Source organism: Trachurus japonicus, unplaced genomic scaffold (genome assembly GCF_045865225.1).
Source record: "Trachurus japonicus isolate A0001 unplaced genomic scaffold, Traja_1.0 AP030749.1".
In the NCBI taxonomy this organism is placed as follows: domain Eukaryota; kingdom Metazoa; phylum Chordata; class Actinopteri; order Carangiformes; family Carangidae; genus Trachurus; species Trachurus japonicus.
In genome coordinates, this window is record NW_028220882.1 from 73,175 (window position 1) to 92,500 (window position 19,326).

Genomic DNA, 19,326 nt, shown 5'->3' on the forward strand with positions numbered 1-19,326 from the left:
ACCATGGGGGCCAGAGCCTTCAGCCGCTCTGCCCCCGTCTCTGGAACCCCCCCCCCCCCCAGCATCAGGAACATTGACTCATTCTCCACCTTCAAATCCCACCTGAAAACTCACCTTTTTAAACAGGCCTACTCCCTCTAACTCTCTCTCCTCACAGTACAGACTATATAAAGTATAAAGTTCATGTGTCATTAATTATCTGGATTTTCACAATATTTTTCAGTTCAAATCGGACTCACCATTGTCCAGTGATGATCCGTACGGGAGCGTGCCTATGTTCCCTCAGCCCTATGTTCCCTCAGCCCTATGTTCCCTCTGGACTCTCTCTACCTATCTGGACTCTGTCTATCTGGCCTGTCTAGCCTCTACCTGGTCTTTTTACTAAACTTAACCAACTCCTTTCTTCATTGCCTAAACCCAACCAATGGTTGGGACCAAAGGGCTGTGGGAATAGGGCCTAATTTTCAGTGACAACAAAAGTTAGAAATGAGGGAACATAGGGCTGAGGGAACATAGTGCCTAATTTTCAGTGACGACAAAAGTTAGAAATGAGGGAACATAGGGCTGAGGGAACATAGGGCTGTGGGAACATAGGGATGACCCCATCCGTACTACAACCCTTCACCCTCTCCAAATGATAAAGCCCATGTTCTGGTTTGTGTCCATTCTGCAAAGTCAGCAGAAATTGAGACGTCAACTCTGCAGAAGATGAAGGAGATCAGAGCGGGAGCCAGCGATTTAGGTAAGAGCAGAGATCAGGGGTGTTTCAGTGATCAGAGTACACTCTACAGATAATCAAGTTATAACTGAAATTACAATATGTCAAGCTTCAGTATCCAAATCATAGGAGTTGTAATTGATTTGATGGTTGTGCATCATTAGCAAAAGATCTCTAGACTCTCCAGACTTAAGGATCATGAATATGATTATGCCTTTGGACTTCACTGTGAATACACTGGTGGTTATTGCCTTCAAACGAATGGTGACAGAAAGTCACAGAAACTACTATATACTATGATATAATGCATCCATGCTCTGCTCCAGCATGGCGGCGGAGCCAATGCGTATCTATTCTAGTCAGAGCTTCCACCGGCTGCTGCTCCGCTGCGTCATGGCTACAGCATCCGGCAGCCCTCCGCAACACGCAGACCTTCTACTTCTGCCGGACGCTGGAGAACGGCGCATAAATTCAGCACAGAGCAGCTCGTGCGTGACAGGAAATCATGTACAAAATACCGGTTAATTTAAGTGTTTACAGTGGATCATATTTCCCGCACTGCACCTTGAAAACGTTGTAATGGGCCGAGGCTTGAAGTCAACAGGTCAGAGGTTTTCAGACACTATTTCACTAGGTTGACACCATGAACGAGGAGATACTGATTGTAAAATCACTAAACAGGCAGATCAACAAGTCAGCACCGAGTTGTTGAACGCGACCATGAGATCAGGATGTTTACGATGCTATGCACCGGTGCTCATGGGAAATGGGGTCTTCCTTCAGACAAAACACTACCGCTGTGGTCCACTGGCACCACCAAACTCAACCAAAAATTAAAGTTCTGTATTGCTTTAAAGAAGCCCCTTTTCTGGAACACCTTGATGTGTTAATGTTTTATGTTTGTTAGGATCTAAAGACTAAATCAAGCTGCCTAACAAATGTGGAAAATATGGAGTGAATCTGTGCATGTGCAGGAATTCCCCAACTGGCTGTTGTCACCAAAGTTGATGAGGCCTGTGGTGAAACTGAAAAGGATCTGAAGAACGTCTACAAGAGCCAACACATCAAGCAAAAGGTGAATCCCCGTCAGTCAGCTCACAAGTCTGTTACATGAATGTTTAATAATTTCAGCTCAGATATGTTGAGCATTACAATCTGTTTCAGAGTATGAGTACAACTTGTGATCAAACTCAACTATCATTTCTTTCAATCTTAGATGCAAGAATTCGGCTCAGCACTGGGTATGCCAATGAACTGCATCCTTCCTGTGAAGAACTACAGTGAAGAAACCTCCATTGATGATGACATTGGCTCTCTGATCCTGAGAGTTCTGAGGCTGATTATTGACTTTGGAGACGACTACATTGATAAAACGTTTGATGAGAGTTAGTAATTATCTGCCAACAAAACCCCATCAGATAATCAATGAGCATGTGCATGAGTTCTTACAGCTTTATATTACAGGCAAGGCAAGGCAAGGCATTTTATTTGTATAGCCCATTGTTACCAACAGTTTGTCTTATGTGGCATCATAACAACATCCTCTGCCCTTAGACCTTCACATCCACTGAGGAAAAACTCCATGGAAAACCCTTTAACAGGGAAAAATTGGAGAAAGCTCAGGGTGAGCAACAGAGGAGGGATCCCTCACCCAGGACGGACAGACGGGACAGAAATGTTGTTACAGAAAAGAAAACAGTTTATAACAGAGAATGTGAGAAACGTGGAAATGTTAACAAGAGCTGATGTGATAGTGGTAGCAGCAGAATAACTTTACTTAAATATTGCCATAGTAAATGATAAAGTGACAGTTATAAATGTATGTAAGACTTTAGTCCTAACAACCTTAAACCAACCATACAGTATATTCACACAAGTATGACACAATATCAAAAACAATTTAATCTTACCAATTTGCATGGATGATGTGTTGACCATAAATAAAAATCAAAGATCATTTGTATGGTTTTGCTTTTCTTTCTAAATTTCCAAGTAAAACTGTACTATCATTGGATTAAACTTTGACATGTATATTTGACTCAGGAACTGTAGCTGCACATCATAATTGTCTCACCACTGTCTGTGATGAGCTGTAGTTTGGTCATGGTTGAAGCAGAAGTTGAACCTACATTAGAGTTAATCATTTGTTCAGTTCATATGCAGACGATTTTCAGAAATGATTGAGTTGCATCTCTAAAATGTGTCCAGTGTGTCTTGGAGAAGATTCAGACCTGAGGTGACACAATAATTTGGGTGCTCACAGAGCTCTGGTCATATGTTTGAACTTTGTCTTGGATGATGGCATCAGAATAGAAGCTCCCTTCACTGTAAAAGCCCAAAGTGTAAATGCAAGGAGGAGGGCATAACCCAAAATGAGAAAATCAGAAGAAGCTCCTGCACACTGTCTCACTCTCAGTTATAGTTTTATTAAAGCAATGTTTCGGTCAATCATGTGACCTTGATCAGGCATATCGAAACATGAATGCACATGAATGCATGAATGCACATAGCACTTTAACATGATGTACAGAGCACTTTTGAAATTGACAGCTGCTAGAATTTTTTTTTTTAACGGAAGCACTTTGTGAATGTTTTTATGTTGTGTGATGTCTTGTTTGTTCTAATGCTGCTCTTTATGCCTTTTAATTGCATAAATTTAAAAGGCATAAAGAGAAATCTCAACAATGATACATATACTGTACTGTATATTCCCAGTATGAACAACTGGCCAATCAGGAGACTGGGGGGCTCAACTTTTGATGAGCATCACCTGTCGGGGGGCAACAACACTCAATTATACATAAACACTTCATAAAGTCTTACATGATATGAGAAAAAAAATGTAAAAATATATTTTTATAAAGACATTTTTTAAGGAGAACTTTAATCTCAAACAACAAAGATTATAAGTAAATAAATAGGGGCAACTATGCCAATTATTACAGTAAAACATGTTATTTATTAGTTTTTTCATCTATCAACAACAGTTCTAGGGGCTACGATATCATGAGTAAATAGCCAGCATTCTATATACTAAAAAAGGAGGGAGGGAAATCCAGAGCTGAAGCAAAAGAGCGTATTTAAAAAAAAAAAAAAAAAAGTATCTCCAGCAGCCCCTGGATGCACCAACAGAGGCAGGAGGAAAGACTGCAAAAAAGACGCTCCCTACAGATGCTCTTCCTGCAGGCAGTGGAGACTACAGTCAGGACAGACCATAACCAACATTTACAACATTATGTTCAGCAACAATTCATCATTAAGTCCCTTTGGTGACAATGGCTGTAAGGTAAAAATCCAGAAGGCTTCCCTTCTTTTTGGTCTCCACCTCTAGGTGGCAACATAACCTGTTAAATTCCACAAAAGCGGAGGGAGTCATGATGATGGACTTGATGCCTGATGACTGTACAGTGACATCAACACACACCCAGTGTCACCACCAGGGGGAGCACACACACAGACAGACACACACTGACCTCCCTGGAGCAGCGGTGTGTGCAGGAAGGCCACACACACACACACACACACACACACACACACACACACACACACAGCTCCTGTTGTCAGGGCAACCACCAGGGTGCGGACAAACATGGTCAGGACTGATGTGGAGCTGTAATTACTGTAATGATCATCACAGAGGAGTGTGTGTGTGTGTGTGTGTGTGTGTGTGTGTGTGTGTGTGTGTGTGTGTGTGTGTGTGTGTGTGTGTGAGAGAGAGAGTGAGCATGGGGAGGGAGGAAGAGTTCTGCTTCATTCTCTGCTGTGATCAGACCACACAGGAAACAGTTGGTCCTGGGTGTGGCTGTGTAACCAAAAACTAAATGAAACTTGGCTTCAAGATAACGTCTTAGAATCAACTATATTCTTCCACATTACATCAACACTGAATCAATCTGTTTGGGAACTTTCATCTGATCAGATAGAGTTCTGCTCACTTATATATATTTTATATATTATATTATATTATAAGCTGTGTAGCTCCTTATAATATACAGGACTGAAAGATGAGAGAAAAGTCACAGACAAATTACTGTATGTAGCTTTGTAAAAAGAATTAAAAACAAAAAGTTACCCATCACATTTCCTCAGTGGAATATGACACTGTGTGTTTCTGCTCTGTAAAGTTGTTCAAATACAGATGAGAAATAAAATGTTGAGTCCAATCAGGAGAATGTCTTTACAAGAAATGAGACCATTTCCCAGAAACCCAGTTTGCAATGTGAAAGTGAAAGACCTCTGTCTCTGAAAGGTCAGAGGAAGTTCTTAACTGACTTTACACAAACAGGTGCGCCCCATCAGTTGGTGCAGGAAATGCGGTACCTGAGAAGACAGAACAGATAAAACCGCACAATTCTACTCTCGTAAAAGAGCAACAACTTCCTCAGAGTCAGTTGCAATGAATCAGAAATTATCGTCATTGGCCTTAAATCCCTCCTCCCCTCTTCCAAGAACTTCTCACTCACTATTGTTGGTCACATGGTCACCCCCTCCCCTCCGGTCAGAAACCTTGGCACCATCATGGATCCAGCTCTCTCCTTCAAATCACATTGTATTTTGCAGAAACGTGCAATTTTAAAACATCGTCCTGTTCTGCTTCTCTCTGAAAATCTTTGTATTGGAGTCAATGAGGAGCAGAGACGTGGCCACACTCAGAGGCTGACAATTCAAATTCTGTAAATCACTCAGATATATTGAGCACATGGTGAGAGACAGAACAAGTTTGTCTACAAATTTGGAAAAAATCATGTGTACCCTATAGAGTGTAAGGGCGCACTCACACTAGGGCCAGTTGTTCTGTACCGTGCTGAAGCACACATGCCCCCCCTCCTCTGTCCCCCGCTGGCCCACACTCACACTACCTCGAACCCAAGCGTGCTCAAGCACGGTTTCCTCCGACACACATCATCACGTTGATATACCAACACGGTGGATGCGCTCTGACTGCAGAAAGAACGGTGCTTTTTAACTGTTTGACCGGTTGCCATGGTTATCTTGAAGTTTATTCAAAGGGATGTTAGCTAGCGATGTTGACATACATGGCGCGACGTAATCGTTAAGTGACTGTTGTTTACATCCGGTTGCAGAAACGTGTTGGAGAACGAACCTGAAGCGCATTACGTGCTTGTGCGCATTCCTGGCCAAGCGTACCGTGCTCAAGCACACCTCTTCCAACCGTGCCGGGCCAGGGAAGTGGACCGGCACTCAAGGAACACTTGCACTCACACTAGCAATAGAAACCGGACTTTAGGGGGCAAACATGCATGGTACAATTGCCTAGTGTGAGTGCGCCCTAAATTGTGTCTGGGAGACAATAGAGACTAACTAGAAAATTTCCTCTGGGGAAATTTTGAAAGGGCCACGGGAGCTACAGCCGGTTTTGCCATCTCTGTCAACATGGGAATCAAACCCACGATCTTACTGTAATGTCAAGACAGAGCTGATCAGACAGACACATGACACATCTGGCCAGGGACAACGGACGGAAACTAGCCTTGTTGGCTAACTCTGGCCCACTTACAGTTTTTCTTTTAACTCTGTTGATTAGTGGTGCACTGTCCCTATGAAATAAACTAATAAATGAAATGAAATCTTTCTAGAAGCACTGATATGGAGGAGCTGTAACCACATTAGGTTACCTGTGTGTGTGTGTGTGTGTGTGTGTGTGTGTGTGTGTGTGTGTGTGTGTGTGTGTGTGTGTGTGTGTGAGAGAGAGAGTGAGCATGGGGAGGGAGGAAGAGTTCTGCTTCATTCTCTGCTGTGATCAGACCACACAGGAAACAGTTGGTCCTGGGTGTGGCTGTGTAACCAAAAACTAAATGAAACTTGGCTTCAAGATAACGTCTTAGAATCAACTATATTCTTCCACATTACATCAACACTGAATCAATCTGTTTGGGAACTTTCATCTGATCAGATAGAGTTCTGCTCACTTATATATATTTTATATATTATATTATATTATAAGCTCTGTAGCTCCTTATAATATACAGGACTGAAAGATGAGAGAAAAGTCACAGACAAATTACTGTATGTAGCTTTGTAAAAAGAATTAAAAACAAAAAGTTACCCATCACATTTCCTCAGTGGAATATGACACTGTGTGTTTCTGCTCTGTAAAGTTGTTCAAATACAGATGAGAAATAAAATGTTGAGTCCAATCAGGAGAATGTCTTTACAAGAAATGAGACCATTTCCCAGAAACCCAGTTTGCAATGTGAAAGTGAAAGACCTCTGTCTCTGAAAGGTCAGAGGAAGTTCTTAACTGACTTTACACAAACAGGTGCAGAAACCTTGGCGCCATCATGGATCCAGCTCTCTCCTTCAAATCACACACCAAAAACATCAGCAAAACATCTTTTTTCCACCTCTGCAACAGTGCACGTCTTAGTCCCAGCCTGTCCTCTTTCCATGTTTCCCACATTCTCTGTTATAAATTGTTTTCTTGTCTGTAACAACATCTCTGTCACGTCTGTCCGTCCTGGGTGAGGGATCCCTCCTCTGTTGCTCACCCTGAGGTTTCTCCTGGTTTTCCCTGTTAAAAGGGTTTTCCATGGAGTTTTTCCTCAGTGGATGTGAGGGTCTAAGGACAGAGGATGTTGTTACGATGTAAAGCCCTTTGAGACAAACTGTTGGTAAAAACGGCCTATACAAATAAAATTGCCTTGCCTTGCGTTTGCTGCTGAAACACTCATCCTTGCCTATATAACCTCCAGACTGGACTATTGCAACAGGCCTCCCCTCCACTGACCTCCACAAGCTATGTATTAACATATTAACATAACATACTGGGTGAAGTTTAGAAAAAATCAAAAGCATAGTTCAGGTCCTCCTTCTTCTCCTCTCTTGCTCATCTGCTGCTGATGTGAGCTTGAAATGGTGAAGCACGTGCACACTGAGTAATGAATGAAGGAGGGCATGGCCCTTACCTTCTGTTCATGCACTTATTTTGTTTTCATGCATTTCAGTAATGTCCATGTATTTATGTCATCAAAGGCAGCAGCAAAAAAAGAACCCACAAGGCTATGGCAGACACAGACTGGATGTCCCGCCTCCGGAGGTTTGCCAGCACTGGGGTCTGGCCTGCAAGTGAGGGCAACAGGCCAGCCCCCCGACAAAAGAAGTGGTCTGACCTGTACCAGAAGGTATGTATTTATAAATAGCTTAATAAAGTGTATTGTCATATTCATAAAAATTATACTCTACATTATGACTTACTGAGTACAGTTAAAGGCAAGGATCCCATTATTCATTTATAGGACGAATACATGTGATGTAATGTAAATCTAATTACTCAAATGAAAAGCAATCATTTATGATGTTTGGAATCCAATCAAATGCATTAGTACTGTGATTGTCAGATTGAGAAGTGTCCGAGGATGTCTCAAGGACAAAGATCATTGTTTGGGGACATCACTAAATGCAGCTGTGGATTCCACACCGAGAAGGTTGGTCAATTAGAGACTCAAGTACCTGTATGTGTGTGTGTGTGTGTGTGTGTGTGTGTGCAGCGAAACTCCAGGGACCCCCACTGCAACAAACTGCAGCAACTGGTCCTCCAGGTGCCATGGGTCCACTCAGTCGCTGAATCTGTCAATGGTATTAACTGTTAGTGTATGACGTATGTTGATCAAAGTTTCACAAACTAATTTGTGTCATGTCTACTCTATCTTAAAGAAGCAGCCAGCTTCAGCAGTTGTTGGCAGCGACATAAGGAGGGCGTCGCCACTGAAACTGTCAATGGTATTTGGATAGTTATTCACACTCACAAACTGACATTTTGTTTACTTTTAGTTTGACAATATATATGACACCCTGATGATGTGGTCCTTTGCTTTATTGTCATTCAGTTCAACAAACCAAGATTTGGTAGGAAACATGTTGCGACTGCAAAGCCAAATCTCAGTGTCACTAGAAAAATAACAAAGGTAAATAGAGCTCAAACAGCAATATTAATATTTTACCATAAGTAACTTAGACTGTCCTTATTGCTTCACAGACACAATCACTGATGCCACAGGAGACACCACCACCAGTTCTCCAGCCGGCACTCGCACAGATACGCACACGGACCTTTTTATAAACAATCTGTGGCAAGCACAGACACTAACACTGGATACAGCGGCACACAGACAGACTGACTCTCACATCAGCTGAGGGGACAGCTCTCCATTCCGACACACCCCCACTTCGACACCCCGCTGTTCCGAAATACCCCCACTTCGAAACACTGCTGTTCCAACCCCCCCCCCCCCCCCGCAGCTGTCCAAGGTGCTGAACCGTGTGACGTTGTTTACATTCTGCTTTGTGGCTTGTCTGTGAAACGTGCGCTGCTCAGGGACTGGGCAGATCTGTCCCACTTGCTTTCTCCCCGACTCCGTTGTTGGAGATCTCCACACAGTAATAGAAATACACTTGTTTTCTCCCCCCTGCTCCGCTCGAGCGCGGCTGAACCCGGCTTGAGCTCACAGGGGCGCGAGGCTGCAGCCGCCGCTCGTGCTGACAGCTGACTGAGGGAGATGCTTTGGTTGGGCTTAGGCAATGAAGGAAGGAGTTGGTTAAGTTTAGTAAAAAAGACCAGGTAGAGGCTAGACAGGCTAGAAGCAGAATGAACATTATATGTCATTAATATGAAGTATTTGCTTGTTTTGCAGTTAATTATGCACATGATCCGTTTGACCCCAAGAAGGAAAAAAGGATCAATGCGCACTGCACACTGGGGGTTTCCCCCAATAGCCTTTTCGGAATAGCGGGGTCTTTAGAAAAAATAGAAAACCCCGCTATTACGATGAATGGAAGTCGGAAAGGCGGGGCTTCGGAAAGGCGGGGTGTAACCATCAGCTGAGTAGCAACATACAGGTAGCAACTTTAACCAGCTGTCAGACAGCCGCTGCTTACTAAGATACACTGTACACGTTGTACACTCACACACTCATTCTCACACACATCCCGTGTCTCCCTCTTTCATAGACCATTCAGTGCCTTTGGTCAGGGGCACTGACTGGAGGATTAACCTAGCCGACATGTTTTTAGTGGTGGGGGAAACTGGAGCACCCGGAGGAAACCCACGCAGACACGGGGAGAACATGCAAACTCCACACAGAAAGGACCTGGGCCTGGAAAGGACCTTCTTGCTGTGAGGCAACAGTGCTAACCACTGTGCCACCGTGCCGCCCAAGGGTTAGGGTTATATGTCTCTACTTGTACACTTGAACCTACTGCAGCTGTGCCCACTGATGCTGATGCCTGCTCATCTGCAATTTCATCAAATATGCTGTCTAGACTGCTGGTGGTCTGGTCCGTGCGGGGTTTTCTTGAAGGTGGTTCATTCAGGTCATGGTCCTCCTGCTCGTCCAGTTCTCCAGGCAACCTCAGCAGCTCAAGTTTCAGCACCTCTTTGGCATGTGCAGCAGTGGTAGCATTGGAGAAAAAACGATTTTTGTACCTAAAACAGAGAAAGAAAAAAAAGAAGTTGAAAATAGCATGCTTGCTATTTTAGCACAGTTACAGTCACCCAGTTGCATACACACAAACACACACACAGTCGCAGTTACAATCACACATAGTCACACACAGTTACACACATCAGTTACATACACAGTCACAGTTACAATCACACATAGTCACACACAGTTACAGTTACACACACAGAGTCACACACATCACAGTTACTGTCACACTCACCTGGGATGGAGTAGCGTTGCGATGCTGTAGAGTGGGTTTGCCTCCACATCAGTGAATCGCTTCCTGACAGCTGCAGCCAAGGTTCCCTTCATCGCTTTGACCCCATGGTCTTCATCAGTCTCCCTTGTTAGAAATCTGTGCAGCACAGTGACTGCTGGAATGACGTCTGCGGCCATGGCATCTGAAGAGCTAACTTTCCGAGTTAACTCCTCGAATGGACCCAGGACAGAGAGCACCTTCTCCAGCAGAATCCACTGGTGAGCAGTCAGAGTATCAGGGAGTCCGTATTCAGACACGTATATTCCCAGAGCCCGTTTCTGCTCAATCAAGGACTGTATCATGTAAAACGTGCTGTTCCAGCGGGTCTGTACGTCCTGCTGGAGCCGCTTAGCAGGCTGGTTGATCTCTAATTGAATATCCTCGAGCCGGGAGTTGGCCAGAGCAGAATGTTTAAAATGGCCAACAATTTTGCGGCCGACAGCCACCGCATCAGTAACACTTCTCTGTGACAGAAGGCCCTCGTGAACGACCAGCTGGAGAGTGTGAGCTGTACAAGGTAGGCTGGGCAGCTCAGCATCACTCATGGCTTTTATCATATTCCTTGCGTTGTCTCGGAGCACTGCGTGGACGGACGTCTTCGGAATGTTCCAGGTCTGGAGCATGCTATCGAAAGCACCTGCGATGCTCTGGCTGGTGTGCGAGCCCCGGAATGACTTTGCATGTACGTGATGACGAATGAACTCCTCATCTAGCCACTGCACCGTTAAGCTGAGCAGTGACATCGGGCACACACTGCTTGTCCAAATGTCAGTGGTGAAACTTAAGGCTGAAGCCTTATTCACCTGGTTGCAAACTTTTTTTTTCACATCCTCAAAAAGTTTTGGCACCATAACATCCGTGATGTAGGGGCGACTGGGAATCTCATATCGTGGCTCGAGTGTGCTGAGAAGACGGCGAAATCCTACATTGTCCACAACCGACAGTGGCTGGTCATCCAGAGCAATAAAATGAGTCAGAGCCTCTGTAATTTTAACTGCCCGTGGGTTTTCTCTTGACATTTTTTCTCGCTTTTCCAAAACCTGAGTTAAAGTTGGTTGTTGCGGTTTCGCATTAGCCTTAGCAAACTCGGTATACTCAGGGTGATGATGTGTCCTCAGATGTTTTATCAAATTGCTCGTATTGAACGACGTACTCTCCTTTCCTCCCCTGGAGACCTTACCAGCACACAGTTTGCATTCCGCCTTGCTTCTGTCATCTTCGCATATTTTGAAATGAGCCCAGACTGCTGACATGGTGCTAATTAACCGCAGCCGCCAGTTTTTTTTTTCTGTTTTTTTTTTTTTCAACCGCCAGTCTCACTCCTCGCCTAACCACGCTGTTTCTGATTAGCTCGACGTCTCCCCCTAGCCGCCAATCTAAAAAAATACAACAAAGATGCAAAGCCACCCTCTGATCGCGGTCTTCATGCAGAGCAATTGCATGCACTGGTATCGGTTCTTGGTATCGATAAACTTTAGCGAGTACGAGTACAAGTATATTACAACAGTATCGACCCGATACCCGATGCCAGTATCGGTATCGGTGCATCCCTACTCACGACGAACTCCCGATCACAAATCGTGTGCTCGCAAGAAAATCAAACTTGTTTGAAATCCTGGTCGCTCCTCGTGAAGGTATCGCACAGTAGAAGCAGTGCCATGACCCGATTTGCCTCATCCTCTCGCAGAGAGGATGCACAATCCCTGATGTCACGTCAAAACACTGAGGCACATGGCGGCGCAGAGACTCTTTTTTTTTTATAGACTCATCTGGACCTTAACATTAGCTAATGCTAGCTAATTAAGGAGCTATTGTTTTTAGCCCCTGCTGCTGTCATTTCGTGTGTGTGTGTGTGTGTGACTGCGTGTGACTGACTGCTGTGTGTGTGATGGGTTCATCCTCTTCTTCTACTTCTTTTTGACGTTGCAGTTCCGGTATACAGAAGTCCGACGTGAGTATTATGAACGTATAGTGTGAGCAGTCAGGTCGCATCAGAGCATCGGGTCGTACAGTGTGAGATCATTACTCGTGGGCCGTGAACTTTTGAACTCAGCGATCTAGTCGTGCAGTTTGAGATGGGGCTGAATCAAACGATTTAAAATATCGCACAGTGTATGCCCGGCTTAAGTTACACAAAAAGGGTAACTAATGATTAAGTAATGATTCAGTACTTATTACCTACTCATTTTGATGTCTCACTTTACTTTAAGGTACACAAAAGGGGTAACTAATGATTAAGTAATGATTCAGTACTCATTACTTACTCATTTTGATGTCTCACTTTACCTTAAGGTACACAAAAAGGGTAACTAATGATAAAGTAATGATTCAGTACTCATTACCTACTCATTTTGATGTCTCACTTTACCTTAAGGTACACAAAAAGGGTAACTAATGATTAAGTAACAGTTAGTTCCTCAGTTATTTGATTAAGAGTTACTGAAGAACTCACCATTAACTAATAGTGGGTTCCTCATTCACTCCAAATTTGTTTCATAGTAAATAACTACTCTAAATGTTGTGCACCTCAAACAACTTTACTGTGAACCACGGTGTGATCAGTATACAGTACTTTACACACAGCCCCATGATACATTCATTTAGCCTACCAAACATGCAGTGTTGGGTAGTAACGCGTTATTAGTAACGCCGTTACTTTTTTCAGTAACTAATAACGTAACGCGTTGTTTTTTTAAAATCAGTAACTCCGTTACCGTTACCAAACGCTGCGTTACTCCGCAGGGGCGTCTCTAGGATTTTGACACATCCGGGGCTTAGCCCGGAAGAGTGACACATGCAATATATGCGCGCGCAGAGCGCGCGCCGAAATTTTTAGGCATAGAGACATTCTCCATCATTGGTGAAAAAGGTGAAAACGATGCAATCCACAGATCATCAAATGAATGACCCATTTTGAATTTAGTTCTATGTACTGACATTAGCTAGCTACGTAACAACACATTGTGTTTCCATTTAACACATTAGCAGCTACAGTAAAAGAGGCAGGCTGTGCGGGATCCCTGTCTGCTAACTAGCTGCTATCATGCATGAAAAAGAAAATAAACAAGATGGTTCGATGTTATAGCACATTAACTTCAGCAACTTTCCCCTCTAGAAGAAGCCCAAACTTAGTTATTTCTAGGTACACAATTCTCACACCCTACAATTGCATTTACAGATGCCAATAATTACAGATTGCTTTTTTTATCATGTAATATCAACCAGAGCAATATCAACTAGCTGCTAGCTAGCTAACGTTAGCTACTACCCTCTTGTAGTTCCAGCTGCAACACTCTTTTCGAAATTATACATTTTTACATAATTTCTATTCCCATTACCTTTTTGATTGCTGACCACCTTTGGGGGAAAACATGGAAATCTTTTTTGTGGCATCTTGATACACTTTAGCTCAGGGGTGGGCAATTATTTTTTCCAGAGGGCCACACTGACTCCGATAAAGTGAGTGAAGGGCCACACGATTCGAAATCAAATTGAAACATCAAATATTTATTGCTGAATTATATATAATTATATATTATATAACTAGCCTACATATATTTGGTGGAAATTATTGCATTACAATAAATAGGCTGACAGCCCACAATCCATGTAATCACATTTTCAATTTATATCCATCACAGATCACTGAAGAAACATGCTGTATTATGATATAAATATGGACTCAAGGCAGATTGTTTTATCAAAACTTACTGACCATAAATGACTGCACCAATTAATAATGTTTACAGACAACTGAATATTAGGCTACAATTAAGCACTCAGATCCTTTTCAGTTCTGATTCAGTGAGACTGTTCTATTTGTATGTAGATAACCTTTTATTTATGAAGAAACACAATACTCCTTTGCTGCTGCCTAACAGCACCAACATGAAAAAAAATAGTGATTTGATTACAAGCGTAGCCATTGGTGGATGGAGGCTTCAGACGCACGTGGCTACAATCAGTCATATGGTCGATCACGTCAGAAAACCCAGCGATCTCATAAAATGCTCTTTTAATCACAGTTTGCTAAACTTCAGCGTTTGGGAAATAATAATTAGGTGCCGCGATGTGGCTTTATAACCATCAGAAGTTATGACATGGTTCGGCTGACGGAGGGTTGTGAAACACCGGCCGGGTCCCGCGGTCTAGGCTGCGGTCAGAAACTCCGCTGTGGAGAAAAGCTGCAGCAGAGCGGCTGCTCTCCCTCCTCCGTCGGACCTCCGGTGTCAGACAGAGAAAGAGACTGAGCAGCCGTCTGTCTTCTACCTGGAGGAGGTTTCTGTCTGTCTGCGATGTGCAGGCTCCTGATCTGACAGGGCTGTCACTGTTTCAAACAGCTGATTAGTGTGCATCAACGTAATAAAAGCAATCGGGTCATAATAGCAGTTCGGCTCGCACTTCGGCTCGCGGGCCGGATTGAGACGGCATGCGGGCCGGGTCTGGCCCGCGGGCCGTAAAATGCCCATGTATGCTTTAGCTGCTACTAGCTACCAAAAGACAGCTGCAGCTTGCTGTTGTCAAACCTGCCTGCTGTCAGGTATTTGTTGTCAAGTTAAATGCGCCGCTGTTTTGGGTGAATGACGTCAAGTGCGACCTGGAGGTGTTAACCACTTGTGTGCCAAAGCCAAAGTAGTGGCTTTTTAAAAATATAATTAATTGTTACTCAAACCTGTCCAAAAACCGTAGTTTGAGGATGTGAACTTAAAAAAAAAAAAAAAAAAAAAAAAAAAAAAAATTTTTTTTTTTTTTTGAAAATTAATATTCGGGGCTAATTAAAAAACATCCGGGGCTTTAGCCCCGAATGTTTTAGCCTAGGGACGCCACTGTTACTCCGTTCCTTTCCGTTCCTTTTGGCGAGGTTTTACAGCGGCACACACTTCCCATAACATTTTAGCGATCAATAAAGTTTCATTGAATTGAAAGACAGAGCAAAAACAAAGCACTCGGTGCCCTCTAGCGTCCCACACGTAATCAAACCCGCTACATGAAGAGGACTGGACAGGTCAGAGTGATTCTCTAGGCACGGCATGACGGCGAGCGAAGGTAACTTTGCTAACGCAGCATCCGAGACCGGAGCTGTGTCCCAGTTCAGGCTGCAGCCCCTGAACTGGGGCACAGCTCCAGAGTCACAGCGAGACACACCAGCAGCCACTCCACCGAGCAGCAGCGGTTAGAGTCCGACAGACGGACTCCAATTATGACATCTGAAACGGTAAACACAGCTGATCGATCGGAAAAAAATACCGCTCGAGTGAATTTACTTTCCGTTACAGAAAACAGGCTCTTGAATGTAACTCGGTCAAGACGTATCCTCAAGATTTTTTTGCACTTCTGTTAGGTCAAAGCTGCTCTATTTGCTCATCATGCAGCATGATGATGATGGTAACATTTTACAGATAAAAACAGATGTTTTTTCATCAGCATCAGTACAGAACTGAAATGAGGTTAGAGGGGAATTCAATCAACCTTTATTTAATGGGAGCATTGGAAAAAAATGTTTTAAAGTAACGAAAAAAGTTGCTTTCTTAGTAACGCATTACTTTTTGGTTTAAGTAACTGAGTTACTAACTGAGTTACTTTTTTAATGGAGTAACTGTAACTAGTTACTATTTTTCAGTAACTAGCACAACACTGCAAACATGTGACAAACTATCATATTTATTTCGAAGGCAACATGGATGGTCATATTAATGTGTATGTGGTCTGAAATTAATGAATAAAATCTTCTCAAGAATCCTGCTGTCTGTGATTTTTTTTAAGGAACTAATTGTAAAGATGAAGAAATGAAAAACCACTCATTATGTATCACTTTAGGACTGCTGGACATGTTATTGAGCAATGATTCTGTACTGATGAAGTAACTAGTTCACTAATCATGAAGTTGTGATTAACTTTCTATGAAATTTGATCATGAGTTAATGAAGAACTGATCATTAATAGTTAATCATTAGTTCCTCATTAACTACTCCTCTGAAATTTGATCAGGGGTTCCTGAAGAACTGACCACTAACTAATAGTTAATTAATCAGTAGTTCCTCAGTAACTACTGTAATGTTGTGTACCTTAGTTCCTCAGTAACTACTGTAATTTTGTGTACCTCAATTCCTCACTAACTACTCATTAGTTCCTCACTAACTCTTCATTAGTTCCTCATTAACTACTCTAATTTTGTGTACCTTATTGTAAAGTGTTACCCCCAATGATTTTAGACCAATTGCCGTCACTCCACTGATAATGAAAATCCTGGAGAAAATAATTAAGGATGAGATTCCTGTCGCTATTAAGGGCAAACTTGACCCCTTACAATTCACTTATCAAGCTGGAAAGGGCGTTGAGGATGCTAAGATTTTTATTCTTAACACTTTGTATAAACATCTGGAGAAACCCAATGCCCATGCCAGACTGTTGAACAAAACTAATTGCTCACAGCGTCTTTCAGTGCCGCACGCCGGGTCGGCTGGATCACTTGCTCTGAGCGTCACATATCGCCGCGAAGGGAACTGCATTGGAATCAACTGAAAGCCGAGCGCGTCAAAACCTGACGAAAAACGGGCACCTAATGAGTCAGGCATGTGACGATGAGGGACAGTGACCGTTCGTCAGGCTGTTGATGCACTGGGGGTGAGAACGTGTTGTTCTGGGTGGTGGAAGTTCAACCAGTTCTTGACAGTATTATGGTAGTAGCATCTTTGCATGTTCAAACTTTTCTCTTTCCACACTTCTCCCGGCCACAAATTACTCTCTACACGCTGAACAGAATGGGAAGATGCACCTCCAAACCCGTTTACCTGGGGTCCGTTTCACAAAGCAGGTATAGTGGATAGTATAGTGGTTTTCTGTTTCAGAAAGGGAGGTAACTCAAACCAGGTAAAGAGGAGTAACTCCAGCCTGTTTAACAAAGAGAGGTAACTGAAGCTCAGAGTCAGTTACTATGGCAACACACTCCGTGAACCTAACCTGGTCGGGACCTGGAGTTTCTCCTTTTTATCTGAAGCTGCAGACTGAAAGCAGCGGCTGACAGGACGTGGAAACTCCTCAACTGGATGTTTTATTCTCCATGAGGATTAGTTTGATCGTTCCTGTTGTTCTGCACCGTCACTTTATCTCAACAACCCTCACATGACACGACACAGACACGCACGCAGTTCAGAGACAATTGCACTTCTCTCTTATTTTTTTCGTAGTAGGTCGATCCACTTCTGGATTATTTCCAGGTGATTGATGACTACACGCACATCCCTGTCACGTTATAATGAGAAAAACTTGAACATACCAAACACAACATTTGGAGTTGCACCTGCTCAAACACACAATGTTGAATAACTCTCGAGATTTCTGTTTTTTAGATTAATACTCACGTAATGTCCCGCTGTAAAAAAAAAAAAAATCCGAGCTCACGTCCATTTGCCGCTGCGACCCAGTATATACTGCAGGCACGTGCAGAGGGGGGGGCGGAGGGTGCTGAAGCACCTGCCCCTTTGATCCTTGATGCCCAAAGTGCCCTTTTGTCGGTGCTTTTTTTTTTTTTTTTTTTTTTTTGTGTGTGTGTGTGTGTGTGTTTGTGTGAAGGCCTGTCAGTAGCCCTTCAAGAATAACATTTAACAAATGATAATAATAATTTATGTAGCCTAAATGAAATGACCTGGCTCAACTTGGTAACATGGGTAACATCATCACCAAGACGTGCCCCAGACGTGCCCCAGACGTGCCCCCGCCGCAGCGAGAGACGGCTCGGCCCAAAATCCGACAATCACATGTTACAGAGACAATGTTGCATTTATGCTATGAAATGGGAGTAGTGACGGACTGGCCATAGGGGGATGTGGGCAAATGCCACAACGGACAGACCGAGACCGAGGTGACTGCGACCGCTGCGTGAAGATGCAGTCCTGCTGATGAGATCAAGATCTAAGTCGGTTGGGACCAGCTGTTTTACCGCTGGCCAACTCCTAAAGACGGCAGACACGACATAGCTACATGGCTGATGTATAGCTCACCTGATAGAGCTGCTCACGCACTCACAAAGCAGAACACTCCTCAAATATGGGTTCGAATCTCAGCATAGGTAGAGCCTTAGTTAATGAATTTTCTTTTCTCATTATCATTATGATCACCAGTGTTTCCCACAGTGTTTCCCACTCTCACAGAAAGAAAAAAAAAATATTTTTTTTTTAGACAATTTTCTTTTTTTTCCCCTCACGTGTGTTTGCGTGCGGTGCGCCCGCACGCGAGAGAGGCGGCAGGTTGAGAGGCTGACTGGCGGAGATGAGAGCTGGTGAAACTCTAGCATGGTTATTTAAAACACCATCTCTGATCTCTGCCTGCACATAGATACACAGACACAGGTTCACATATAGACAGGGGCGCACAGTAAATGCGCTGTATCGCGCTAATTGCCCAGCTGCAGCGCTACCCCCCCGTCGCATAGTCCGACCTGAAATCCTGTTATTTATATATATATAAAAATGCCTTTTTTTTGGAGCACCTGCCCCTCCAAAGGTCTCTGCACGGGCCTGATATACTGTATGACTTTCTCAAGTGGTTCTGAGAAATCACTTGTGATTTGGTGGAAGTGTAACCGCCTCAAATTTCAGTTTATTTCACTCTACATTTTTTGGTTCCTTCCTAACTGTGAGTTGAGGTGGGGCTCACTGTAAATTGTTTCTACATGGCACCGCTTCACTTCTTTCTCTTCAGTTCTCACAGATTGGTCGGTGACTGAAATATACCGTTTCTAAAATGTTCTCGGGCCTCATGCTTATGTGGCAAGGTGAAGAGGGCCCAGGCAGGGATTGAACCCACACCTCCCGGGTGTGAGTCATGCGCTTGCCACTTGGCCATAGGGATACATCCCCTTGACCAAGTAGCCAGGGCGGATGATCAAT

General features: G+C 43.5%; 2 protein-coding genes across 2 annotated transcripts; one reads left to right on the forward strand and one right to left on the reverse strand.

Moving 5' to 3' along the window:
- The first annotated feature begins 650 nt into the window (after positions 1 to 650).
- On the forward strand, positions 651 to 2,131 carry LOC146960048 (interferon-induced protein 44-like). The gene is made up of 3 exons (XM_085772673.1): positions 651 to 742; positions 1,693 to 1,793; positions 1,935 to 2,131. Exons 1-3 carry the CDS (start codon positions 709 to 711, stop codon positions 2,106 to 2,108), a joined length of 309 nt encoding a protein of 102 aa, XP_085628799.1. The 5' UTR covers positions 651 to 708; the 3' UTR covers positions 2,109 to 2,131.
- Positions 2,132 to 4,981: 2,850 nt separating this feature from the next.
- Positions 4,982 to 11,181, reverse strand: LOC146960049 (zinc finger BED domain-containing protein 4-like). The gene is made up of 3 exons (XM_085772647.1): positions 10,400 to 11,181; positions 9,935 to 10,160; positions 4,982 to 5,038 (listed from the first exon to the last, which is right to left on the reverse strand). The coding sequence occupies exons 1-3, from the start codon at positions 11,179 to 11,181 to the stop codon at positions 4,982 to 4,984; spliced, it is 1,065 nt and encodes a 354-aa protein (XP_085628773.1).
- Between the last annotated feature and the right edge of the window lie 8,145 nt (positions 11,182 to 19,326).